The 26,981-nt window shown below is 50.1% G+C and overlaps 1 protein-coding gene across 1 annotated transcript; it reads left to right on the plus strand.

Moving 5' to 3' along the window:
- Positions 1-2,360: 2,360 nt before the first annotated feature.
- Positions 2,361-24,168, plus strand: RHBDF1 (rhomboid 5 homolog 1 (Drosophila)). Its single transcript, XM_010013148.1, has 17 exons — positions 2,361-2,509; positions 4,624-4,754; positions 10,309-10,522; positions 12,291-12,497; positions 13,767-13,889; positions 14,049-14,209; positions 16,464-16,715; positions 17,323-17,434; positions 18,327-18,401; positions 18,953-19,114; positions 19,221-19,321; positions 20,032-20,095; positions 20,449-20,543; positions 21,543-21,618; positions 22,089-22,189; positions 22,464-22,617; positions 23,413-24,168. The coding sequence occupies exons 1-17, from the start codon at positions 2,390-2,392 to the stop codon at positions 23,830-23,832; spliced, it is 2,568 nt and encodes an 855-aa protein (XP_010011450.1). The 5' UTR covers positions 2,361-2,389; the 3' UTR covers positions 23,833-24,168.
- The last annotated feature ends 2,813 nt before the right edge of the window (positions 24,169-26,981 follow it).

Raw genomic sequence — 26,981 nt, forward strand, 5'->3', positions numbered from 1 at the left:
CACAAGTTTGTATGCTTTACTCTCAAAGCACCTGCTCACAAAGGCAGCTCTGTAGGTGGACAGGAAGGAAGTTGAGCAATGCCTGCTCATTGAAGAGATGCTGGGAAAAGAACTGTGCTAGTTCAAAGGCTCTGAATTTGCCCTTGAAGGCACAGAAAGAAAGCTCTTGAGTTGTGTCATGATGGTCGTGTAAAATAGGTTGTGTTTGGTCATGCTAGAATGGTGGCTCTGTCCCTCTTGGCTAGTCTCGGATTAGAGCATCCCAGGAAGACCTAGTGTTCATGATCCTCATGGGTAAATGCTGAGCTCACCATGAAGACAACTTTGCCCATTTTGTATGTAAGAATGAAAGCTGTTTAGTAGCAGATTTACTCTTCCCAAGAGCAGGCAGGAGTTCTCCATATACTCTCACTATTCTCATCTTATAGGAGGTTAGAAAAGATGCATGTGGTTACCCCTGCGGCTGGGGGTGGAGGGAAGGAAGGAATTGTGTCCCTGTAACGTACAGCACTGCGTCTGTGCACACAGGGCCGTGCTGCATGTATGAAAGGCATGTCTGTACAGGCTGGATCATGAATTCCCAGACTTTTGGGGGCCTGTGGTATTTGCTGAAACCCAACCTTCATCCACCTACAGCTGAGTCCTCCCTTTCTGTCGTTCCGGCTCAGCTGAGCACAGTGCACCTGGCAGCCAGCCCGGCTTGTGTGACTGAGCTAGCAGCTGGTCTTCAGCTCCTTTTAGATGAGATTCTCTTCTCCTTACCCAGTCCGGATCATCCCCCACTCCCTTTTGTTGACCTGTTTCCCCTGCACTGTGTATCTATTGCAGTGGTAAGCTTCACCCTTCGTGCAGCTCCCTTTCCAGAGCAGCTGCAGTGAGCTGTGGGAATATGGTGGAAACGACACGAAAGGCCGTGTGTGTTTCAGGGAACTGGGGCCTAATTTAGGCCGGGAGGGACCTGTGTAGGTTGCCTGGCTCAGTTGCTGTGCAAGGCGAGGATAGGTCAGGCTGCTCAGGGCCTCGTTTAGTTGAGTGCCAAATGTTTGCAGGGATGGAGGTCCCTCTGCCTCTGGTTCTGTCCTAGGACTTGGCCACTCTCAAGGAAGAATCCTTGTATATTAAAATCATTATGCATTTAAAATAAATTGACTGTGTTAACATTGTAAAAATGCTGAGTTTTAATGCAAACAGAAAGCTTGTCTCATACTCTCTTTCAAACGATGTGTGCCTGCTAAATTAACTGCATACTTATTCCATCTGTCCGCCATGGTGGGGGAAGACGCTGGGACTCTTGATCTTTTTTGTCCCCTATGGGATCTGTGGCCTAGGACAACACAAAGAGGGAGATGGGAGGGAACTGGATGAGTTGTTCCATTCAGCGCACATTCTGCCCGCTACTAGCTGGTTGGTGTGTGTGTGCTAGCAGAAGAATAGATATGTGCTGGTAGAATAACTGAGGTTGGAAGGTGTCTGTGGAGGTATCTGAGCTGATCTCCTCTCAGTGGCATCTATTTTCTTAATTGTTTCTCTGAGGTGCACAGTAAAGTAGTTGCTCTGCAAGCCTGAAAGTGGCATGGTCCCTGTCCCACTGCATGCAACCTGAACAGGAGGAGAAAGCTGCAGTACAGTAGAGTGGGCAAGATGACAGCGAGTTGCTCTGGTTGCTTTGGCATTTTGGTTATACAGCGGTTTTTACTTAAATACTGTATCATTATTATTTATGTATGAAAACCACTCTTAGTTCAGGATCAGTGCCAGTTCTCTAATGTTCGTGCTATACTTGTATTAGTCTGTGCACTGTTGTGTTTCTAGAAAATGACTACTTTTAAAAGAGATTAGAACCAGCAATGAGAAATGGCCACTTGCTAATTGCTAAGTAGTAGGTAGGAAAGTGTGGTGCTTGGCTTTGGGTGGGCAGTGGTGCCTGTGTGAGTCACAAGCTGTTTTTAGAGGGAGGTCAGTGGCTCTTGGTACTGCAGTTACTTAGCTGGTTGGACTACATCCAGATCTTATTAAGATTTAATTCATGACTGGTCCTTAAGGAATTCGGATCTCACAGTAGTCTCAGCAAAAATCTTAATGGGAGGCGACTCTCAGGCTTGTGACTGCAGTCTCTGGAACCTGGCTCAAGGTCCTGCAGGCCTCAGAAATGTGCAGTGTCCTCCAAGTGTCTGGTCCTGGCTGACCAGTGTGGGCACAAGCTGTGACGCCTGAACCCTCACGAGGCACTTTGGGAAGTCATCCAACGTGGGGCTTGGGTCCCATCACCTGCAGCCTAGAGGAGCATGGTCTGCTTGCCCCTGCCGGCACTACCATGTCAGAGATGAGCCTGGCCCCCTCCTGACTGTGATTTCTCCCCTCTCCTAGGCCTGAGGACAAAAGTGGGACAATGTCAGAGGCGCGACACGACAGCACAAGTAGTTTACAGCGGAAGAAGCCACCATGGTTGAAACTGGACATCCCGGTGCCGGTGCCTGTGTCGGTGCCAGAAGAGCCCCAGCCTGTGCAGGTACAGGGGCTGGGGGCGGGAGGGAGGGTCTGTGGGGCTGTGGGGGGGGGGGCAGAGAAGCATGCCTGTTCCTGCGGTCTGCGGCAGTCCTGGCTGAGATAAATTCCATGTGTAATTGCAGGTCACGAGGCCACGTGAGAAGGGACAGAGCCATTGAGTAAGTTCATGATTGGCAATTAACTCCCCCTTGAAGGGGATGTGGGAGGGATGAGGGTGGGTGGCTAATGTGCTCAGATCAGTAGACGTGACTGTTTGGACGTGGGGATTGTGAAGAGTGTCCTGACTGGGAGATGTGGGAGTGAAGTATTCAAACAAGCATTTCTTAAGGGACTGGAGGAGTGAAGGGCTGCTAGACAAACGTGAGGGTCTGGAAGTGCTGGAGCTTATACTGAAATGAGCAGGGAATGAATCTGACTTATGAATAGCCAAGATAATGACAGGCTCTTGTCAGTAGCAGCAGAGAAAGAACAGTTACTGGCAACTCAAAGCTGTTACCAGCATGAGGAACATAAGAAAATAATCTGGAATGAGAGATAAGTAAAATTGAAGGGTAGTGAAGTAGAGATGGGGCAATAGGTTAATAGGAACTGTGCAAAAACATCTGTATTTGTGCTGAGTATAGGAAGAATAACAGAAATTTCTGCTACAAGGTGGCAAAAGCTCTCACATACTGGTGAGACCTGGTAGGATGATTGCTGGCTCTACATGTGACCTTACTGCAGGAACAGAGATTACCTGCACTGAAGGCATAGCCAGAGTGCTATTCCTGCCCAGCTCCATGGCTGGAGTGCAGTGCCTGGGTTCAGCTGCTTATGACAGCGAAATGGAGGGTTACACAGCTGGAGGGGAGCTGGGGGCAAGCTGGTCTTAAGAGGGAATTTATGTTGCACTTGGAATAGCAAAGACTGGTCTCTTCGCCATTCCTTGATCCAGGGACTAAACCACACTTCAGTTATGTGAGAGATTCTGGCAGATATATCTTGGTCCTGGTCTTCCCTTGGAAGGAAAGTGGTCAGGATTCAGTCTGCAGGATCAGAAGTGGAATGCAGAGTTTTTACAGTGGAGGTTGAAACTTTCCAAATAATTTATTTAAGGCTTTGATGGATGTTCTCTTACCTGAAATCTCTGGAGAGATGCTCTCTACTCATGATGGAAGCTGGTGGAGTTAATGTTCTCTGGAGGTCCAGCGTGCACAGCACAGGCTGTCAGGATAAGAGTGCACAATGGGCTCCTTTGTTTTATAACCTGAGTATCTACACATTGTTTCACATAAAACTTAACAAAACATGTTAAGATTACTGGGAATTACTAACTTTCTGTGCCAGAGGAGCTAGAGTAGCGAGTAGTCTTGAGGTAGACTGACCAGAAAAACAGTTGATCAGAGCTTCACTTGCCAGAGGGCAGTCTGTTCAGCCTGCATTTTACAAATGGGAGATGATGTCTCTGCCAAGCTGATGAAAAATTAGCCCAGAACAGCCCTGGGGAGGCAGTTGTATGAGCTGAGAAGAGTCTGGTGAGTTGTGTCATATTTGGTAGGTGACATCAGCCAAGACATGCCAGGAGCTTTTAGACTGGAGTGTATCCAGACAATTAGGTTATGAACAAAGCTGATGTGACTTTCCCAGCTTGCTTAACCTGCATCAGGCAGCAGCTACAGCACAGACCCATTCACAGCTCTCACAGGCTTTTAGTGCAGATCCAGAGTAATTTATGAAGGAAATCTCAGTTACTGTGTTTCTCTCCACCTTGTGGAGTGGTCTAGGAACGTGTGATTGGGTTCCTTCTGGCTAGAAAACAGCCAGGAGCATATGTTGCAGGTGCTCATGTGATACCTCCCATCTACAATTGGACATCAGTTGATGGTCCAGGCTAGAGCTGCTCTGAACTGAGACCCGTTGCAGCACACAGATGCTGTGTCCTTGGTGCTAGCTGTTCAGTTCTGCAGAGCCATTCTTGTCTAACATGAGCATAGTCCTTGTTAGCCTAATTTTGCTGCCCAACTGCATGCACCCAGCTTGTGTTTGAGGTGAATTGCTAACTAAATGTTACACCACCTGCGTGGCCTTGTAGAGCATCACTCTGAGAACAAGACTCCCTCCTGCTTTCCTTTGCAGCCCACGAGACGCCAGGCCTTTCTGCGAAGCGTGAGCATGCCAGCTGACAACACGCGTGTGCCCTCCCTGCCCAACGAGGTGAGGAGACCGGTGCTACAACGGCAGACCTCGATCACCCAGACCATCAAGAGGTGAGACATTGAATTCATGGAGCCTGCTTTAGTGGATTCTGCCAGCCTTTACTTGTGGATTTATGGTCCTCTGCTTGTCCCATTGCCTGGCACTTCAGAGGCATATCACAGCAGGATTAGTGTTTCTCCCTTGTTATCTATCATGAGGTTGCAGAAGAAGGTGGGTGCAAGTAGGTCCCCAATACATAAGCCCAGGGGTACTATATAGCCTGTCTTTAGCAAGTAAGGAGACAAGTCCTGGGAGGAAGATTGTGGTGATCAGGACAATGTCACTTAGAGACAAATTTTGACTGTCCTTGTGCCCCAGGGAGCTGGCTGTTTCTGAATAACAGGATGCCTCAGGCCCTGATGTTTAGCCAAGGCTATATGAAGTGGTGAGCTGGCCTTGCTTTGTATCTGAGAGCATGTGATTGCTGTGACAGGCAGAAGCTCATCCTAAGCAGTCCTTGGCTCTCAGCAGCTTGGATCCTAGCATTAGTTCATTGGTGGTTCTTGAGGTGGTTATGTGGGGTGATAGAGAGTAGGGAGAGGCTGTTCGGGTCCTGTCCCCGCGCCTTCACAGAGGGTTATCATTTGTCCCCATCATACAGGGGTCTCTGAAACTCAGCTCCAGAGCTGATGCTCCATCCCTCCCCGTGGCAAAGGCTTATCCCAGTTTGTCCAAAGGCAATGGCTCTCCCAGCTGCTTTCCTGAGCTGTCTGGTTTGTATCTCTGGCAGAGTGTCAGGCCTGCCTGGATCCCTGGAGCATCCCTGGAGCTCCACAGGTCAGGGGTACTTCCAGTAAGCTAGGCTTCGCCTACTTACAGAGGAGCAACTTTCCAGCTATGGGAAAGACTGACCTCCCACACACTGTTTTCCTTTGCCTCAGACATTCCCCAGCTGTCTTGATAGTGAAGCGCTCCCACAGGAACCCTGTGTGATCCTGCTTCTTGTGAGGTTGGGAGGGCTGAGCCTTGAAGCACTTTTCAGGGCTGTGGGCAGCTTCTGGGCCTGCCTGGGGCTGTCCTTGCACACCTAGGCTGCCTCTTCTCTTATCTCCCTGACCTTGTCCCACTCCTTGCCAGGACAATTGGGCAAGAGCATGTCAAGGATGAGGGGATATCCTGGGAGGGTGCTGGAAAGGCCCTGACAAGAAGCATTGTGTGGCAGGGCCAGGGTAGCCTTCTTCCGCAGAGGTCCTCGCAACAAGCAGCTTGTGTGTAGGTTCGAGAGGTTGGGGAACTGCAAACCACTTTGGTGCTGGGGGAACAAATTTGCTCCCAGTGCTACTACACTGTAAGACAGATGAGGCATATGGAGCTACAGTGAACAAAGGAGTGCTGGACGGTGGTGATGAAGTTTCCACACACTGAGGGAGATGCTAATGTCCTGCCTAGCACTGGGGCAGTGGGCAGACGTGTGGCTGTTGCACCAACAGACCCTGTGACATCCTGGGAGTCTCCTGCTCAGAGTATGTATGTGGGGGGGTCACTGCTGTTTTGCAGTGCTGAGTTGTCTCATGCAGGCTGTTATGCAGCATGGCAGAGTGTCAAGTCTCTTCCTCCTGGAGGACTCACAGTTTGTGAGCAGTGTCTACAGAGCACTGTGGGATGTGGGTAGGAGAGCAGGTGCAGCAGTGAGAAGGACTTTCCAAGGGGCAGAACTGCAGGAGGTGCACATGTGACATGACATTAGCAATAAAAGCGTGAAATAAGTGAATCAGAAACAGGGATAGGGATCTGGAAAGTACCAAGGAAAGGCCAAAAAGCACGTGCTCTGTTTAGCAGAGCTAGGGATGCAATGGAGAATTGCAGACCATGCATCCGTAAAGGTATCCTGGGGATTTGTTTTGTGAGTCCAGTGAAGCTGACTGCCAGGTTTTCTGCTTAACAAAGCCCTCAGAATGTGAAACTTTCATGTCAGCAGGACTCCACACCATCTTGTTCCATGGGGCTTGGAGGATACATTAGGGAGCCTAAGGTCAAGTCTGTGTGGTCCAGAAATGGCACGGGAGTGATTTGTGTGCCTGAGTATAGGCAGCTAACACCATTTCCAGTCTCCTGGGCTATCCAAGATGTCCATGCAAGGCAGCAGATGTGGGACAGACAGATTGGTGCACTGGGCAGGATCCTGCCAGGATCAACCAGAATGGGCCCAGGGCACTTCCTGTGGCAGCAGACACCTGTATCTGAGCAGATACCTTATCCTTCTGACACCTCCATGGTTTCACATTCTGGTGTCCAAAGCCAGCCAGTGGGATCGGTAGCTGGTCTTCTGCATGGAAGGCAGATCACAGAGGTCTAAGGGTCAAGGTGGATTGCAGTATCCCTGGTATTTTCAAGAGCAATGGGAGGCATACATCAGAGGTGCAAATGCACCAAAAGGATTCAGCAGCCTCCTGGGTTCAAAGGTGCTGTTGTGTGGCTTGAGTTTGGTTGTTTCTCTTAGGTCAATCTCTCAGGTGGAAGCTGCTGTCATGTGCAGTGTGGCACAACTGCTGTGGATGGGGCTATGGAAGGAGATGGGGAAGTGCTGGATGCAGGCAGCTGCTCCCCTGCACAGCCCTACAAGGTCCCTCCCTTCAGCTGTCTTTTCTTTGCAGCAGACAGGTACGGTTTCAGAGGAGTCAGACCCTGCCCGCTCAAGGGCACCGGGTGGGCAGGAGTTCCCTGAGAAAGCGGCAGTCCCTGCCCCGATCGTTCTTCAGGTACTGAGAGCACTGAGTGTGAAACCCACCCCTGCATGTGTGTGCAAGGGCTGTTATGACCTGCACAGATCCTCTCTGTTGCTGGGACTGTGCTGCCTTCCCAGGGCTGGCCAGGAGGCCTGCAAACAGACTGGAGTGAGAAAGTTCATGTGCGCTTCTAACAAAAACCAGTTGTCACTCCTACTAAATACGTAGGCAGCTGTCAATAAATAGCATGGACTAACAAGCTGTCCACCCGTCAGCCTCACTCCCTCCTGGCTTTCCTAACAAGCTGTCAACCTCCTGGTGTTCACCACAGCTGGAATATCTCCCCAGGGCAGCCACAGCTCAGCCTGCCTTTGCTAGCATCAGTGCAACATGTGGTGTATGCATATGTTGGCCCTAAAGCCTCCTTGGGCAGAAGGGAAAGGAGAGGAAGCAGCACTGAACAGAGGCTAGTCATGTTGGTCCAGACAGGGCTCAGAAACTGGTGAATGGAATAGAACATCCACTCATTCACTGTTGACAACATGGCTTTTTCTAATTCAAATATGACTGTCTTCTTTTTGAGGTGGAGGTCTTCGTTTACTTAGCACCAAGGAGATGAGCCACTCCAGGAGCCACAGTGGCCCATCAACCACCACCCCAAGACTGGAGCTTAGCAGACTTTTAAATCAGACAGACAATGTGACTTTGTGCATGGCAGGGACTGGACCTAATGCCCAGGAGTCCATTCCTGTCAAACCTTCCTCACTCTGGCATTGTGTCCACCTTTGGCAACTGCTTACAATTGGTCTTAGGCTTTCAGAGCTGGTTAGCTCAATGCAGTAGAAGAGCAAGAGCTGACCTCTGATGCTGGTTCATTCCTTGTTATAGTGCATAGGATGTGATGGGGCTCCCCAGCTGGACACAGGCATTCAGTATCTTCCCAGATAGCCTAAACTGTAATCTGCTCTCCTGGACTATTTTGACTGTGACCAGAGAGTAGGTCAGCTCTTTACCCTGGCCCAGTGGTGTCTATGGCAGTTCAGGAGAGGTCCTTGCAGTACAAAACAGCTGTGGTGGTGCTTGTCCTTCCAGTCTAGCTGGAGCACAGTTTCTGAGGACTTTGGGAGTCCTCTGAAATGGCCCATTTTACCCATCTTGAGGTAAAATGGGCCATTCATCAACAGGCTTATATGGGCAGAAATGACCCTCAAACTTTTCCCATTGGGGAGTGGTCCAGTGTATGGGCTTGTCACCCTAGGTCACCTTGGTGGTGAAATACTGGTTACAGCAGTGTATGAGAAGCCCTCTGAGTTGTAAGACTGTTTTTTGGTGTGTGTTGTGCTGCATCTGCATGGTCAGAGCATCACCTCTGTGCTATAGGCTTGGTTTGGGTCTGTCAGGCCAAGTGCTGACCCTTCTGCTCCAGAGACAAAGATTGCTCTGACGGGATGTGGGTGTGTGGGAGCAGAGCAGTGCCCTGAGACATGCCTGTAGCCCCGTCTCTGAGGTCTGGAGGCATTTGAAGGCAGCGAGGTCAAGTGAGATCCAGCAATTGCCCAGGTGACCTCATGCCAGCGGAAGGATCTGTTCTGGGTCGTTGGGAGAGGCTGAGGGCAATGAGTGCTGGTTTGCATCTGGAGATTTTAGCTGGAAAGGCTGTGGATTTCAAATTCGCATCTCCTTACACAGTGGCAGGACACCTTCACCTGTTGGTTGATGGTTTTTGCTTGGTGTTGTACAAAACACAGGGATACTTTCCTGTCTGCAGTGCAGGGACTCAGTTCCCCTGTGTGACCTAATTCTAGATTTAATGCACCCTTTATTCCAGTGTATCTTTTAATAATCCCTTTGTGATTTGTGAGATCCTGCTGCTTAGCAGCTGCAAATCCTGCTCCTGAGCAGGGGGTCTGAGGCCAGGGCTGGGGATTTGGCTTGGAAGGACTTTCAGGTTTTGACACCTGGACCAGACAACTGTAGGCTGACACAGCTTGTCATCTTCTGAGGAAGGATTAATGACAGTGGGAAAAGCTTGGCAGGGCTGTGGTGATCTTTGTAGGTTTAGGGTGCCAGCTGCCCTGCAGTGTTTGAAGTAGGTTGTTAGTCTGACTTATTTGATCCCTCTCTGCTTTCCTTGGGATTTTGCTTCTGATCAACTGCTCTTCTGTGACAGCAGCCACTTGTCAGCAAACCTACCTCATGGCTGCAAGCTTGTGCTCCTACCTCTGCAACCAGCAGCTCAGAGCTGTGCGTGTTTGCCTTAGCAGAGATCAGGACCAGAGCAAACACTTGCCTTTCATGTTACCTTTGAGGAGAATAGAAATCCTGCAGCATGAGATGGAGAAGTTGGGAGTATCCTGGGAGTGTGTGGGAGGATGGGAGAGAACAGTGAATTCTGGTGGCTCTTGGGAGAAGCTCCAGAGCTGTGGAACAGTACAATCCCACAATGGGGACCTAGAGCTGCCCTGGAGATGGTAAGTATTTTCAATAGATGGGTTTTCAAGAAAAAAAAACCAAACTCACCAAAAAAAAAAAAAAAAAAAAAAAAAAAATCACCAAGTTCTTTTCTGAATTTCTGTTCCATCTCTTTTTCTTTCTTTTTAGAAAAAATACGAACAAACTGTTCATTCCACACAGTGAATCTCCCCTGTCATTTATCTCTCCTGTTGTTTTTCTTCTGTCTTATGAGACAGAATGCTGTTAATAGTTCAACATTTCTGGCCAGCATCTGTCAGGTTGCTACAACCAGCTGAGGACAGGCTGTGAGATGCTCATGGGGAAGAGTTCTGCCTGTCTTTGAATTGGGCTGGGCTGGAAGAGACCGCCAAGGCTTTGGACTTTTCATGTGCATAGTCCAAGCAAACATAATGCTTTTTTGCACTTGTATGCTGGCATCTTTCAGAGGCACAGCGGACTGGTTTGGGGTGAGCAAAGACAGTGACGCTACTCAGAAATGGCAGAGAAAGAGCCTCCGCCACTGCAGTCTGCGGTATGGGAAGCTGAAACCTCAGGTCATCCGAGAAATGGACTTGCCCAGTCAGGACAATATTTCTCTAACAAGCACAGAGACTCCTCCTCCACTGTATGTTGGACCCTGCCAGCTGGGCATGCAGAAGGTGAGTAATCTGGGACAGATTCAAGGCCATCAGGAGTTTCCTGCACAGTGTCTTCACCACTTTGGCAGCTGTGACCTATCTGCGGGCTTAGTTCTGCCTTAACATGTCTGGGCTCCATGCTCAGACACTTCTCAAGTCTCAGATACAGTTTGGCAGACTCCTTCCTTCTCTCCAGTCTTGTTGGCTGAGGTCCCTCAGCTGTTTTGGTGGTAGGCTTAGAGCCGTGTTTGTCATGTTGTGACTATGGTGGTGATTAGATGTGTGCAGGATGTCCAAGAACGCTCAGTTTGGGGGTTTTGCTGCCATTTTGCAAGGACAAAATTCTGTTGTACACAGATTGGCCAGTACCCTGGACCTAAATGTACAGTAACAGACCTGGTATCGCTCAGGACACTTGCCTAGTGGTTCCTTGTCCCAGGCAGAATGCAGGCAGGAGCACAGCTACTGTCCTCATATGTACCTGGTTGTTTTAAGAATTTGAAAGGTGTCTGTTGTATTAGCAGTACTACAGCGCTGCTTACAGAGCCTCAGAAATGGTTTTGAGTGCCTGCAAAGGGCATCTCATAATTCGCTACTCCCTACCTTCAAGTGTGACCCCAGCGAACAAGACCCAGTCAAGCACATCCAGTGACCAGCACTTCAAAACTATCCTACAGTATCCCTTTGCTCCATTCAGTGATAGTAACCCACGTGGTTGATTACTGTGCATTAGTGAGCACCACTGCAACCTGGGCAAGTGGGGAAGCAAATTTGAAAGCAGGTTAGTCTATGACCTGAAGCCTGGCTGTGTCACTGAAGCAGAAGATAACATTGTACATCTTCCAGTCAAGTTTCATCTTGTTGTGCTCTTCCCTGATTTCTTACTAGCTGGAGTGTCTTTCAGTTAGTTTTTGGGCATAGGAGACTCCAAAATATTGTTGGGCTCTCTTGGGCTACATTAAATCAGAACATGGTATCAGTAGGTGTAAGCCTGTAAAACTTCGTTGTTGAGTGTGCAACTGCGGATTAAAAAAAGCTCGTAAAACATTAGGATAAAGCATAGGAGTCTTACGGAAACCACAGCTGTGATGATGTAAGGACACAGGCAAGGTTTGTGGCTGAAGGCAATATTTTCATTAGGTCGGTTTGTATGTTTGGAAGAAGTGAGAGCTTTGGCCTGAGGAGTCCCATAGAAGGGCTTGCAGCTCCCGGAAGCTTGCCTGCTTTTTCCAGCTGTTAGAAATTAATTAATGGAAGCAGATGTAAATATACAGTTAAGCTTCAACAGGATACTATTTAAGTCCTGGGTTGTCCAGTATCAGAAAGGAAACTAGCTGGAGAAAGAGCATGGCTCTTTCCAGGGATTTCTCAAACTCCTGTTCAGACAGCATGTTCTCTGACTGTGGAGCTCACTGGTGCAGGAGATGAATAAAACCAAGAGCTCAGGAAGGGCTGGAGGAGGTTTGGAGTCTGCTGTGAGCACCAGGAACATTCTGGGTGAAAACAGTCAATAACCAACAAAAGTAAAACTAAAAAAAGGTGGGGAGAAGGGAGGGCAGGGCGAGAGGTTTGAGGCCTTAGGTTTGAGGCTTACAACTAGGGCTTAGCTTGCGACAGGTTATTCCATATCTCCCTATCATGGAATCTTGTTGGTCTGTCCAGCCTGGTTCTTGGTCAGTCCTGAGAACCAGGTCACTGTCATGGTCTCGAGACATTTGCTCGGAGGGAGGAGGGCTTGGTAGGGAAGGGTTTGGGGGTGAATGGACTGATGGGCTGCTTCTCTTGGCAGATCATAGACCCCTTGGCCCGCGGCCGAGCTTTCCGTATGGCTGACGACAACGATGGCTTCAGCATTCCCCACACACCGATCACACCCGGCGCCACGTCGCTCTGCTCCTTCACCAGCTCCCGCTCAGGGTTCAACCGCCTTCCCCGGCGGCGAAAACGGGAATCTGTCGCTAAAATGAGTTTCCGAGCAGCTGCAGCTTTGGTGAAGGTACTGTCTGGGGCAGGGCAGGCACCAGGCTGGTGGTGGGATGGGGCTGCATCCTGAGAGAAGGAGAAAGGGAAGGAGCTTCTGAGCAGAAAGGATGGGGAGAGTGGTGGTGGAAGGGAAGAAACTAAGCCACCTCCTGTTCTGTTTCAGCCATGTGCCTAGGAGGCAGGATTTGCAAGAAGCTAGGTTTTGGTGCAGGTCTTGCTTTTCTTTATTGGCCTGGGGGCTTTGACTCCCACAGCCAGCAGCCTTAGAGCGTTCCATCAGGTCCAGTTCAGCCTGCCTGGACCTCTCAGTGGTCCATCTGCAGTTGGTCAGTGGTCATGGAAGAGCAGAAGTACCGGAGGCTCTTACTATGGAAGTCGCTTCATCCTGCCGTGTGTCTGCTTTCCTGGGCCTAGGCACTTTTTTGGTGTGCCCAGTACCACCTATCACTTTGGTTTGGTTGCTGCTCATGGTAGAGGAGCATGTTGCAAGCCTCACCTGCATGGCAGATGGGCAATGTGGATTGAGAAGTGGGGTGACACCTGTGAGTCTCACCAGGAAGGTTGTCGTGGTTCAAGCCCAGCCGGCAACTTGGAACCACGCAGCCGCTCGCTTACTCCCCCCCTTTTCCTTCCTCCCCCCGCTCCCGGAGGGATGGGGAGGAGAATTGGAGGAATGTAACTCCCACGAGTTGAGATAACAGCTCTCCAGTAACTAAGGTATAATACAAATCACTACTGCTACCAATAATAATGATAAGAGGAATAACAAGGGAAAAGGACACAACCGCTCACTACCCACCGACCGATACCCAGCCCGACCCGAGCAGCGATCTGGGCCTTCCGGGTAACTCCCCCCAGTTTATATACTGGGCATGACGTGCTGTGGTATGGAATACCCCTTTGGCCAGTTTGGGTCAGGTGTCCTGTCTCTGCTTCCTCCTGGCTTCCCCTCCTCTCTGGCAAAGCATGAGACTGAGAAAGTCCTTGGTCAGAGTAAACATTACTTAGCAACAACTAAAAACATCGGTGTTATCAGCATTGTTCCCAGACTGAAAGTCAAAAACACAGCACTGCACCAGCTACTAAGAAGGAGAAAAAATGACTGCTGTAGCTGAACCCAGGACAAAGGTGTTGCACATCAGCAGGTCTGCTGTGCTCCACACACAGGCATGAACCAGCTCAGCACTCGAGCTCCCTGTGTGCTGGCTAGGGTGCCCCTGCGTGTGCCTGGGGTTCAGGTTTCTGGCAGTGACTCGATGTCATTTTCTTTCTCTGGCTGCAGGGGCGCTCAGTGAAGGACAGCACCCTGAGGAGAGCTCAGCGGCGCAGCTTCACCCCAGCAAGTTTCCTGGAGGAGGACACGGTGGATTTCCCAGATGAGCTTGATACTTCTTTCTTTGCTCGGGTGAGGGACAGGTCTTTGGTGTGCTACTGGCACCAGAGGCAGTGCAGGACTCGAGGTCTGGCAGGACTGTGTTGTGGAGAGCAGCACTGCTTTCTGCCAGGGCTGGTGTCTCAGTATGATGCTGGCTTTTTCTGATGGGACTTCTGTTTCTCTGCCCAGGAAGGAGTCCTTCATGAGGAGCTCTCTACTTACCCAGATGAAGTGTTTGAGTCACCATCAGAAGCTGCAATCAAAGATGCAGAGGTGAAACCTCAGGATCAGACAGATCTCACAGGAGGTGCCTTGGACAAAAATGAACTTGAAAGAAGCCACTTGCTACTGTGAGTATCCTCCAGGAAGCTGCCAAAACCTAACATGGGGTGGCCAACCCGTTCAGAGTGGGACCTCCTGTGTGGAGGAAGCCAGCATCCGAGTGCTGTGATTCAGTGCAGAGCTTGAAGCAGTGCAATAATGGGTTTTCTTTAAACCCAGTTTAAGACCTCCTGCCCCAGCTACCCATGCACGTGAAAGGTGACTCTGAGGCCACCTCTGCAGTCTCTCCAGCAACTTCCAGCCTCATGTGATGTGTTTCAGAGACTGTATCATGCCTTGAGGAAACAAAAGACACTTTAAATCAGCGATGAGGATGCTGGGGGCCCAGCCTTTGGCTATGGAGAATGTAGCAAAGACAAGAAGGTTGTTGCCATTGCCACAGTCACCAGGAACTGTTGTCTTGTTCCAAGGAGTGGTGTGAAGCATTGCTGAGTGTCGAGCTGGGCTACATTCCTCACTTGAAATGAGAGAAAGGTGTGGCACTGATGCTGAGAGCCATACAAATATGTGGGTGGTACTGTACCATATGCCTAGATTTTTTCCACCTGAGTAACTGGTACTGAGTAATTGCTCTGTGTCGTTTCCGAGTCAGCTCTAGCTTAGCTGGCAGCTCACCCCAGCAGAGAGCTCTACTGGGTGTGAACATGCAGTAGACAGGGAGGTCCTTGTTGTGGTTCTGCTGCTCACAGCCCATCTTGCTGTGTCGGCGCTTTCCCTTCAACTGTTTCCAAGAATTTGACTCAGTCTTAATATAAGTGGAAGCAGCAAAAGGTGGGAGTTTGTTGTCACTCCTCTGAGATGGTCTCAGTATTCTTGTCTCCATTTGGATCTCCTTAAATAGTTTTATTTATTGAGAAAAATGCATTTCTTTCACACTTCAGAGAACTGTTATTAGAGTCAGTCAGGTGTCCTTTTAGGTCCAGGTGTTTATTTTGGCATAGGCTGATAGCCCAGCACTGGAGATACTGGGAACCGGCATGTCCATAACACAGAAACCACTTGAACTCTCGGGGCAAGAGCAGGCTGCAGTGAAATCTGCAGTTTCTGTCGGAGAAGGACTTCCCAAGGGGAAGTTGGGACTTTCAGCTTTATAAAAATGCATCTTCTGCAAGGTGCAACCTTGAAAATAACTGAAGCTTCACAGCAGTGTTTTTGGCTAAGGAGGTTCAGGTTCTCCCTCATCCTGTTGCTTGTCCATCCTTCAGAGCTGTCATGGTCTCTCCAACATGTTCTGGTGATCTTCTAGAACAAAGTTTGTCAGCTGGTTTGTCTGACCACTTCTGAAAACCATTATCTTTGTGCAGAGGGGGTTGTTTAGAAAGCCAGAGAAGGTAAAGTATACTAGAGTGCATGTGGGGGACATACCTACTACATTGCTAGGCAGTGAGCAAGGGTAAAACAGTAGGTAGGATTTTTTTGGTTAGGGTCTGAACGCTGCAGACCTGACCTCTAGACTGCTATAAAAGAGCAAAGAAACGCAAAATCAGCTGGATATGATGGAGACTTACAATGCAGGTACTATTCACCAGCAGCTTGTGCAACGTTCATCACACATTCTATTCTGGTATAAAAGCTTTCCTTTAGGCAGTGCTGCTTGGGATTTTTAGTGTGTTGTTGAAACCTGGTTTTGTTGTTCTCCCAGAAATGCATGCATTGGTGCAAATAAAAGGAGGAATGGAAGGCAGATTGTGAGAGGTAACTGGCAGAGCTTGCAGTATATGACAGTGTCACTTTCTTGGTCTGGGAAGCTGCTTGGATTCGTGCTCTCCTCCTCTGTCTGGTTGGTGGGCATGGGGGTTTGACTTGCCAATTCAATCACAGTAAAGTGCTTTAAGAGTGAGGATTTCCAATGCTGGGCTAAACTATGCTTCCATTTCATAGCAGAGGGCAGAGTAAGAGGAATGAAGCAGAGGAGGAAATAGATGTGCATGAGGCTGCAGATGTGCCTGGATGCAGACTCCTTATTTTAGCCTGTTGCTGAAACACTTTAAAGCCTCGAGAGCTCCTCATTGGTAGGGCTTAGTTTGGCATAGCTGTCTTTTACCACTTTCAGTGTGCAGTCCTGCACTTTCATCAACTGACACTGGGTAACCCTTTGAAATACAGCTTCTACTCCATGGCACCTTGTCTGCCATTAGCTGCTGCTCAGCCCAGCTGTGGTGGGAAAGACAGGGTCTGCTGCTGCTAAAGACCAGGGAAGGGCTGATCCCCATTGCTATGCCATGCAGAAGGAAACCATTGCTATCCTGCTTTTTATTTCAGCCCACTGGAGCGAGGATGGAGGAAGCAGAAGGATGGGGCCCTGGCACAGCCTAAAGTCCGCTTGCGGCAGGAGGTGGTGAGTGTCAGCCCACAGAAGCGTGGCCAGCGCATCGCCGTCCCTGTCAGGAAGCTCTTTGCCAAGGAGAAGAGGCCGTATGGCCTGGGCATGGTGGGGAAGCTGACAAACCGCACGTACCGCAAGCGCATCGACAGCTATGTCAAGCGGCAGATTGAGGACATGGATGATCACAGGTGAGAGCTGCAGCCACAGACTCCATCACAACTAAACTGGAGAGCGAATGATTGCTGTTGTCCCCTGGTGACTCAGGCCACTGCCTCGGGGAGGTTGGGTGAAACTGCTGCTAAGACCCCCCAAGTCTGTATCCTTGAGGTAAGTGCATGATAACATCACCATGCACTAGGAGCTCACGCTGCTTCTCACGTTGCCTTGGTTGTCTATATCTCTGCTACCTGGAGGGCCTGCAGATCTCTGCCCTACCACTACTGTCCTGTGATGAACAGGTAAGCTCTGAATCCCTGCCTCTGATCGTTCCCCTGAAGTCATCATTTCAGACACACAACGCACATTGGCATCAGGCTTATGTGTTCTCATGAATGTTTTCTTGGAAAAGGGTGGCTTGCCCAGTGTAAAGGGGGAGTTGGAGTAATCAGGGTCTGTCTGCAGCAAGACCTTAGGTCATTGCCTCCAATCCCGTGCATCCCTAGGTGATCCTGGCCCTGTACCCTAGATTCTGTCAAGGTTCCTGGGAAAAACAGCAGCTTTTCTCCTGTGTTGTGTGAGTAGACATAATATGCCTGGGTTTCTGCCTCTGATCTTTTTCCCTTTTACTCCATCCAGGCCTTTCTTCACTTACTGGGTCACCTTTGTGCATTCACTCATCACCATCCTCGCTGTGTGCATCTACGGCATCGCCCCTGTGGGGTTCTCGCAACATGAAACTGTTGATTCAGTAAGTAAATCCCCCTGACCTGCCTGGAGTGTGATTGTGTCTCAGCCTTCAGCTGCTGGCTCTTGTGTTGTAGTCTGCAGCATATTGGCTACTTGCCTGAGGCCTTGAGAGCTGGGCTTTGGGTGTCCATGCTTGGGGGCTGCCTGCAGCTTCTCTGTGAGGCCCCCATGCTGCCTTGTCTCTCCTGCAGCCACATTGCTCTTGACATCAAATTATAACTGGCACAAGTCATGGTGGGCTCTTTGCAGGCTCTAGTTGTGTCTGTACTGGGAGGCCTTTCAAACTACATGTTCCCCTCCTGGTGGAGACCAGAAGGATGTTCATAGCAGTGAAATATTTCAAACCTAACTTTCTGCAACAGTTGCAGGATTTTGCTTCTGCCCGGAGAAAAACTGACCTGTCTGACTTTGAGAGCTATCTTGAAGCTGTTTGTAGCCTTCCCACTGTTGTTAAGGTCTCTGAGGTACATATCTCTACAGCTATGTCCTCATTCCATGCAGTGGATGCCCTAGGGAGCTTCTCACCTATGTATATGATGGCTTTCAGAGCACTGTCCCCAGCACCTGGGCCTATGCTGCCGACAGGTCCTGCTTATGCTTCTGAGCTGTGAAGCTTTTTGTAGGCTCTCAAGCCACTCCCAGGGCTCCAGGCCCTGGGATTTCTGAAGTAGCCAGAGACAGACATTAAATGAAATCTTAAGATGAAGATGCCCTTGCCTTGATGGGGGTTTATCTGTGATCCTGCAAAAGACCAGTTTGAGAAAACCATGTGCCCAGTCCATGACTGTGAGGATTTCTGTTAATCCTGGGTGCTGTTTCCACCAGCCCCTGCTGGCTGTCCTGTTACCCCTGTGTGCAGGAGCTCATAAGGCTCTCACTCTCTCTCCTTGCAGGTCTTACGGAACAGAGGGGTTTATGAAAATGTCAAATATGTTCAGCAAGAAAACTTCTGGATCGGCCCCAGCTCAGTGAGTGCCATTGCCTAGAACTGCTGGTGGGCTGCGTGCTGCAGCCATGTCTCTCCAGGGACTGGAGCTGGATGCTAGCTAGTTGGACTTCCCATGGGGCCCTGCTGTCACTGGCAGGGTGCACTGGTGTTCCCAGCCCCAATCACCTGCAGAACGGGTTACCTGGAGGCTGGGCCTTGGCACTCCTGCTTTGTACCCTGTTCCTGCAAAGCCAAGCATGGGCTAGAGAAAATGCAGTTGTATGGTGTGTGGCAGCTTTCTGATACCATTCCCCCTGGGAAAGGCTGTCATGTCTCAAAGTTTCCCTGCCCAGCCACAGCACTGGCCTTTCTGAGGCCATGGACAAGGAAATCTCTGAACTTTTGTTCTGGGCTGGTCTTCTTCAAAGTGAATACTGAAAATATGCCTGATGTTGGGCTTCATCATGCAGGACTTGTCCCTGCTCCCTTGAGTTCTGATAGGGGGTACCCCTTGCAGTTCCCCCAGCCTCCTCTGCCCCAGGCAATCATTGCATGCCCCTTGGCTGAGCTGAGTGTTTTCATCTCTGCCAGGAGGCCCTGATCCACCTAGGGGCCAAGTTCTCACCGTGCATGAGGCAGGACCAGCAAGTGCACAGCTTCATCAGTGCCAAGCGGGAGAAGGAGAAGCACTCTGCTTGCTGTGTGCGGAACGACAAGTCAGGCTGTGTGCAGACCTCGGAGGAGGAGTGCTCGGTGAGTGTGGTGGCCCTTTTGTGTTGTCCCTGCAGGCTCAGGGCCACTTCTGTTGATGCCTCTCCCACTCTGGGCTACACAGTGACAGCTCTCCTCTCTCCTGCAGTCCACGCTGGCCGTGTGGGTGAAGTGGCCCCATCACCCCAGCACACCCATGCTGGCAGGAAACAAGAGGCAATTTGGGTCTGTTTGTCATCAGGACCCCAGGTAGGTCCTGCCTAGCTCAGCTGCCATCCTGTGGGGGACAAGGCTGCTGTGACAGTACAGTCAGAGGAATGAAGTCCCACACTAGCTGATTGCTGGATGGGATGGCAGCTACTCTGGAGACCAAGGGGCATGTTGATGATGTCCCTGATTGCCCCAGCAGCTTCAGAGGAGGCCAAGGCAGAGTTTGATTATTGTTGTTGGCTGCTGGCCTGCACGGTGGCCTGTTGTAAGATGTGGATGCCTTTCTCATCCCTCTCCCCCTCCTCACCTGCTCCCCACACAAACTTCGTTCTTGGGGTCAGCAGTCACTTTCCCAGCACACCTCTACCCCAGAGCCCTGCCAGCTGTTGGGTGCCATGGCCCACCTTTATCCTCGGCCACCATGGGCTGATGTAGAGCTGAGACCAGCTGAATGCCCCCCTTTGGGATTGTGTCCACCTGGGAAGGAGCCAGTGAGTTCTGGGCAGCTGTGTGCTCCCAGATGGCTGCCTTTGTGCTGGAGCCGTGATGTCTGCTCGCTGGAAGGAGGCTGCAGCTTTGATCAGCACAGCCTTGGCTGATCGGAAGTAGCATGTTACCAGCCCTTTGCCAGGGACAGAGGGGAGCTGTGGGACCGCAGTGTGGTGGCAGGGACAGTGTGGTGGCTCCTGGGGGGATCTGGTGCTGGGGAAGGTTATTCTCAGGCTGATCTTTGCTTTGTGTTGCTGCAGGGTGTGTGAGCAGCCAGCCTCGATGGAGCCGCATGAGTGGCCAGATGACATCACCAAATGGCCGGTGAGCATCACTGGTGGCACAGAGCCTCTTTGGGCAGCTGGAATGTGGCATTTGCATCCCACTGTGCAGAGCCACAGCTGTGTTGTTGGAAGGGCAGTCTCTGGTGCAGCCAAAGCCCTGGGCCCTGCCAGGGCAACAGGGTGATGGAGACCAGCTCAGCCTTGGGTCTGGTTTTTGTCCTTGACAGAGAGGAGGTGTCGATTGTGGCTTGGGCAGACGGAGTGTCAGGCACTATCCTGATGTTGTAGGCAAGCCTTGGGAAGACTGGCTTCTTCCCAAGGGGCTGTGTAGACTTTACCCAGGCAGCAAGCAAAGCCATGGCTGCCTGACTGCAGCCTGTTGTCGTTTTGCAGATCTGCACAAAAAACAGTGCTGGGAATTACACCAACCACCTTCACATGGACTGCGTGATTACAGGCCGGCCCTGCTGCATTGGGACCAAAGGAAGGTAATGAGTTTTACCTGTATGGAGAGGGGCTGGGTATTGCGGTGAGACAAAGGATTGTAGATAGAGTCCTTTTCAGGTTGTAGATACAGCCATTTGTCCTCCTTGGCCTTCCCACATGCAGGGAGGTTAGGAGCCCTATTAAGAAGGGGAGTTGGATAGGGAGCCATGACAGGTCTCCCAGACAGAGAAGGGCTTTGGCATGAGCAGGAGATTACAGCCAGCCTTAGTCTTCAGTGAGACTTCTCGCTCAACTGGTCCTGCAGTTTGGAGGGACTCAGATCCCAAGGGATTAAATATTTCTGCTGGGGGGTTCTGTGCTTTTTCTTGTAAATGGCCAACTTGGTCCCAGTAGGCTACACTGGCTCCAGTGTGGAGTCCTTGAGCACTTGGGGATATGTCAGGAAACAACCTGCTGTGGTTTGCCAGGGAGGAATATACTGTTCTTCCTCACGTTGCTTCTCAGCTTGAGTAGTTACCCAGTGCTTTGTTTGGCCTGGCTTTCCCTGCTAGGGAGAAAAATTGATGCTGCCCCAAGAAGTTTCTGTCTCCCTGAAAGTCATGACCAGGACACTCTTGGCCTAGCTCTCCCTGCCCACTCTGTCAGTTATGGAGGCACAAGACTGACACAGCCCGAGACACACAGCTTCCCCGAGTTCTGATGGCTCTTTCTCAGCTGAAAATAGCTCAGCTTTAGCACCCATTTTGGAGCACTTGTATGCAGGGCATTGGACTGTGAAGGTGACTCAGGCTTGCCTGTGGGAGGGAAGCAAGAGGGGTATATGGGGAGTTGCACTGGGCTCAAATGGGAACGTGTTAGTGCATCTGCTGCAGAGATACTATAGCACAATAAGGGGCAGCTGAAGGCATCAGTTCTCATAAGCAGACGTGGGCTGAGACAATGGGGATTGGGTCACCTGAGAGGGCACAGGATGGTCCATTGTACATTCCATGTGTGTGATTTTTGGTTTTCCTTATTTTGATTACTTGTGTCTCCTCCAGGTGTGAAATAACCTCCCGGGAATATTGTGAATTTATGCGTGGCTATTTCCATGAGGAGGCAACACTCTGCTCTCAGGTAAGTGCAGAGCTGGGGGGTTGTATGGCTGCCCTTTTCCCTCCTTTTCCCCTTAGTGGCTTGGCAAGATCTAGGGGCAACTGTGCTGCAGTGTAGGTGGGAGTTCTGTGTCCTGTCCCACTTGGAGTCTGGGGGAAGTTGATGATCCAGACTGTAGTGGCAGAGCTGGCTGCATCTGTCCCTCTTTGGAGACCAGTTTAGGACTGAAGCAGTGGCAGAGTTGAACCCTCCTGCTCCCTTGGTAAGCAAATGCAATGTCTCAGTTGGGCATATGTTGGGGTGAAGAATAAGGGCATGAAGCTGCCACAGGGAATGGATGGGGTCACGTGTAACTTGGTGTTGGAGACAAGGACAGGCTTGATACAGCAGTGGACGAGAGCCCCTTGTTCAGAACTAACTGAAGTCTCTGCACTGGCCCTGGTAAAGAGCCATGCTGGCTGGCGCACATCGCAACCCCACTTCTGCCCTAGGTGCACTGCATGGATGATGTCTGTGGACTACTCCCTTTCCTAAACCCAGAAGTCCCTGACCAGTTCTACCGCCTCTGGCTCTCACTTTTCCTCCATGCTGGGTAAGCATAGGTGTAAAACTTGCACTGTCTGGGTGAGGGAACCCTGAATACTGGGATTGTTATGAGACTTGTTCTGGTAGTCCCTTCCCTCGGAGACATGGGGGTGCTGAGCTGCTGTCCCTGCTGAGGTTTACCATGCCCTGTTTGCTGGGAGGGATATTAGAGGTGTGGGTGAGGCCAGACCAGGAGCTCTCAGCAAGGCTCAGCAAAGAACGCAAGCACAGGGGTGACTTCAGTGTCTGCTGCTTCAGCTCCTGTACTCTGAACTTGGCAGGATCCTGCACTGTCTGGTTTCAGTCTGTTTCCAAATGACGATCCTGCGGGACCTAGAGAAGCTGGCAGGATGGCATCGGATCTCTATCATCTACCTTCTCAGTGGCATCACTGGGAACCTTGCCAGTGCAATATTTCTACCCTACAGAGCAGAGGTGGGTCTCCTGCAGACTAGGGTTCTGGTAACTTACCATGAACACAAGCCTTTTGTACATGCCTGTGCCTCTCCGCCAGAGGCAGAGACACCAGAGCTGGGCTCATCTCTGCAGCACATGCCTTGTGCATCTATCTGCTGAATATCAACACCCCCAGAGTACCTGGGCTTTCCAAGTGCCTGGCCCAGTCTGATCACACTAAGAAGGCTGCCTCTCGAAATGAGTGAGGGGTTTGTCCAACCACAGGGTAAGAGAGGGCCCTGGCAGGCTGGGAATTGAGAGCTGTAGCTAGTGCCAGAGATCCTCCACAGATGAGTGGCAGGCAGGAGAGGGGCAAGGAGCAGAGCTCACCTTTCCCACACTGTCCAGGGCCGTCCCTGTCCACATGCCACACAGCTGGAGAGATCTTATTTGACTCTCTGGCTTCAGAAGACTGCGTGGCAGGACCCAGAGGACTATCTTCCAGGTCCTTTGATAAGGAAAAATGCATGGTTGTGGGAGAACCAGGAGATTGCCCTCAAGGACTTTTCCCTTCTGATGACTTGAACCAGATCTGTCCTCCTTCAATAGAAAGCCTGTTCTGGTGACTGCTGGCCTCACACTTACCTTGATCCTAAATCAAACCTGACCCCTTTGTAACGGCTTCGGGGAGTAAGGATGAAGTTGCAGACTGCAGCATCTCTGTCCCCAGAAACTCTGAGCAAGGAGTTGAATTACTGTAATGCCTGGGGCTGGCTCCAGAAGCCAGGCAGATGGCATGTGCCTGATGTTACCTGTAATGCTCTTCTTCTGCAGGTTGGCCCTGCAGGATCCCAGTTTGGGATTCTGGCCTGTCTCTTTGTGGAGCTCTTCCAGAGTTGGCAAATCCTGGCACGCCCATGGAGGGCTTTCTTCAAGCTGCTGGCTGTGGTGCTCTTTCTTTTTGCATTTGGCCTCCTGCCTTGGATTGATAATTTTGCTCACATTTCAGGATTTATCAGTGGTTTCTTCCTCTCCTTTGCCTTCCTGCCCTACATTAGCTTTGGGAAGTTTGATTTATATAGGAAGCGATGCCAAATTATAGTTTTCCAGCTCATCTTCATTGCACTCTTCTCAGGACTTGTGATTCTCTTCTATTTCTACCCCATCAAGTGCGAGTGGTGTGAGTTCCTCACCTGTATACCATTCACAGACAAATTCTGCGAGAAATATGACCTGGATGCACAGCTCCACTGAAAGGCAAAGGCTGGCTTCTCGAGCAGGCACTGGAGATGGATGTCTTTGCGTTTGCTGTGCCAGTTCCATGTGGACAAAGCCTCTAATCCAATGACACTTCTAACCCTGCCCGTGGTTAATTTAAACTGTCTCCTTAGCACTTGGCAGGCATGTTTTTGCCTTATCTCAGAAGACTGAAACCGGAACATTTGTGCCTTGTTCAATTGTATTGAACCTTTTCTGCTGCCATTATTTTTATTACACTAGTTTCAATACTACATTTTTAACCAGAGTTGTTTACTACTGCTAAGGTGGTGATTAAACGGTAAAGTAGCGTTTTAGCTACTGTTAATTGTTCTGCATAGTCTGTGGCTATGTTTGTTACTTTATCTCACCTGTGCTGTTTCATGTACCACTAGAATCAATGCTTCCTAGCATCCCACAGATCTGCAGCTGGAAATAAGAGCCTTAAAAGCCTCAGAAAAAAAAGAAAGTCTCTTTAATCACTGCAGGTGCATTCCACTTACAGCTCAGAGGCAGACATTTCAAGTAGCAACTGCAAAAAAACATGTGAGAATGTCCATTTCAACTGGAGTTTGTTTCTCTTTCACATGTTACCACCTTCTCCTCCAGGATAGTGCCGGATCCCCACTCTGCTCCTGGTAGGGCTGGATTTTCTGCGCTCTGTGTTAAAGAAAGAAAATATCTGGCAGTGACAACAGTTTCTGCATGCTGGGCTCTCTTGTTACCACACCACAATGGGGTGGATCAGCCAGTGACATAGGTGACTGCTTGTCACAGGCACCATAGGGCAGATGGCTTCTGTTACACATTTTATTACATTGGATGTTGCAAATATGGCAGTGTTGAAAGAAGAAAAAAGGTTACTGTGGTCACAACGCAACAGTTTCTAACCCAGCTACCCAGAGCCATGAAACAAAACTCAAGCATTTGGAAAAGCTGCTCTTGCCACTGCTCTTCAGACACCGTGACTGTGTTTTCGGATGTGGAGAGGAAGCACAGATAATTCTAAAATAACTAAGCTTGAGTCTTGGCCACATCTTGTGTTTGTGTGCGCAACTTTATAAAAATAGCAGCATAATGCCAGAATCATGTCTATATAGATTACAAACAGGTGAATATACATGCTACTAGCACTTCCTGTTCTTAAATGCTTCAGTTGCACAGAAATATGACCAGAAGTCTCATAGTGTGTCATGTCTTCTGAGAACAATGACTTGGTTGAACTCAAGTTTCTATAAACCAGAAAACAGAGAAACTGGGAGTCAAAACCTACAGAATCTGTAAGGTGACATCCCTCTTCCTCATTCCTTATAGCTTAAAGTAATGGAGAAAAATGGCTCAAGATACATACACCCATGATGGAACAGCAAAGAACACGCTCTGGTTGCTTGCTGCATTTGCTTATGTGCACCCATGGGACATTTTTGTTAGTTACAGGTGCTCTGAATCGTACAGGAGCATTCAAAGCAGGGTGGTAGAACAGTTATGTGGGTGAGAGCCTGAGGCACACAGATGGACCCAGATGACCTGGGTGATGGCAATTGCCAGTAGCAATGTAGGGATGAGTTAGCACCCAGCCACATTCCTGACAGCAATTTCCAGACATTCAAGAAACCCAAAAGCAAGGTCCTAGAAGCAATTAAAACAGCAAAGGAACACTGCATTCAATGAGTCTCAAGACATGGTGGGAGCAGATTCAGAGTCTAAACATAAAGTAGGGGTAGAGATATGCCACTGCCAGCACCAAGATATTGCTGCTGCGTGTTAACTGAAGTAGCTGAATGGTCATTCTCTGGCCAGAGAGAAGCATGCACAACACAACCAGGATATGGAAATAGTCCACAGACAGGGTGCAAGCCTCAGGCAGACACAGGCCTTCAGAAATCCCTACTATGTAGCAGAGAGCAGCAACACTGGCTGCTCTGAGCTGTTACACTAAGGCCTGGGGAAGAGGAAGAAGTGGTAGCTCTTAATGGATACTCAGGACTTACCTGACAGATTACTTTCGAAGCTTCTTTATGAAGCTGACCTCATCCCGGTTTCTGATGCCATAGCTGAAGGAGAGTTATGCTGTTATGTACCAGTTTCCCACGAACCACAACTTTTGAAAGCCTATAGCCTCCTCTTTCCCAAGGCAAGATAGACTCTTAACATCTGTGCTATGCTCTTAATGCAGGACAATTTCTCACTTACGTATGTATGTAGAACATGCTGCCACCACTAAGGATCTGATCATCTGCCTTTCTAACTGCAACAACCCCTTAAATGCAACATCTTTTGAGGACAGCTTTGATTAGGGCCATCTCGCTAAATTTTTAATGCTTTAGACAAGCTTGTCCAGCTGGTCTGCACACAGGCTGGCATACCCAGCACCGCTGTATGCAGCAGCCAGAGTGCTCAGAAGCACCTCCTGCCTCCTTGCCGTGAGAACGGGCATGGAAACATGGGAATCATTTGTAAGTATTGTTACCAGATTGTCTATGTGGCTGTGCAGGTCCAGAGCACAACACTCTTTGCCTGGCATTCTTTCATCCTGCTCCCTTTTACCTCAGCAGCTCTGCCTACCCCTCCATGAGGGTGTCTGAACACTGGAACAAGTAGTCCAGGGTTCCTTCCATTCTGGGTCCCCTCCACAATATAATGTGACCTGACCCCATCCTCTGCTGAGTAGCTGCTCCCCAAGTGCTCCCAGTTTTCCTGGAGCTGAACTAACGTGCTTTGTGCACAGGACACCATCCCAGGCCTGTGTTCTACTCTTGGAGGAACACACTTGGCACAGGAGGGCTGTGGCTGAAGAACTACCTGAAGCCTTCCTGTCCTGCAGATGGTCTGTCAGGGCACGGCCTGTCCCACCTCTGTGTGCAGTGCTGGTCCTGCCCTCCAGCTCAAGTGCAGGAGCTATCAGAGCCAGGACACAAAATCCCAAGTCAGCTCTCCCCGTGCAGATGCTGCGTGTGCTCCAGCAGTGCCCCTCCAGCCCCCAGAAGAAACTGGATAACTCACTCTCGCAGCTTCTTTCTGTCATCTGCCAGCTTCTCTCCGCCGTAGGTTAAGTGGTACGTCCTCCATATGTACTTCCTAGGGGAAAAACGCTTAAGGGGCGAGCAGGAGCCGCCGGCCATGGGGAAGTGCTGCAGGCTCGGACC

Source organism: Nestor notabilis, unplaced genomic scaffold (assembly GCF_000696875.1).
Source record: "Nestor notabilis isolate BGI_N333 unplaced genomic scaffold, ASM69687v1 scaffold30164, whole genome shotgun sequence".
NCBI lineage: Eukaryota > Metazoa > Chordata > Aves > Psittaciformes > Psittacidae > Nestor > Nestor notabilis.

Bases quoted from the DNA above. Each gene is read 5' to 3' on its own strand.
- RHBDF1 (XM_010013148.1), top strand. From the start codon at position 2,390: ATGTCAGAGGCGCGACACGACAGCACAAGTAGTTTACAGCGGAAGAAG. The intron at 19,115-19,220 runs GTGAGTGTGGTG...TCTCTCCTGCAG, and splicing joins CCTCGGAGGAGGAGTGCTCG to TCCACGCTGGCCGTGTGGGT. The intron at 19,322-20,031 runs GTAGGTCCTGCC...GTGTTGCTGCAG, and splicing joins GTTTGTCATCAGGACCCCAG to GGTGTGTGAGCAGCCAGCCT.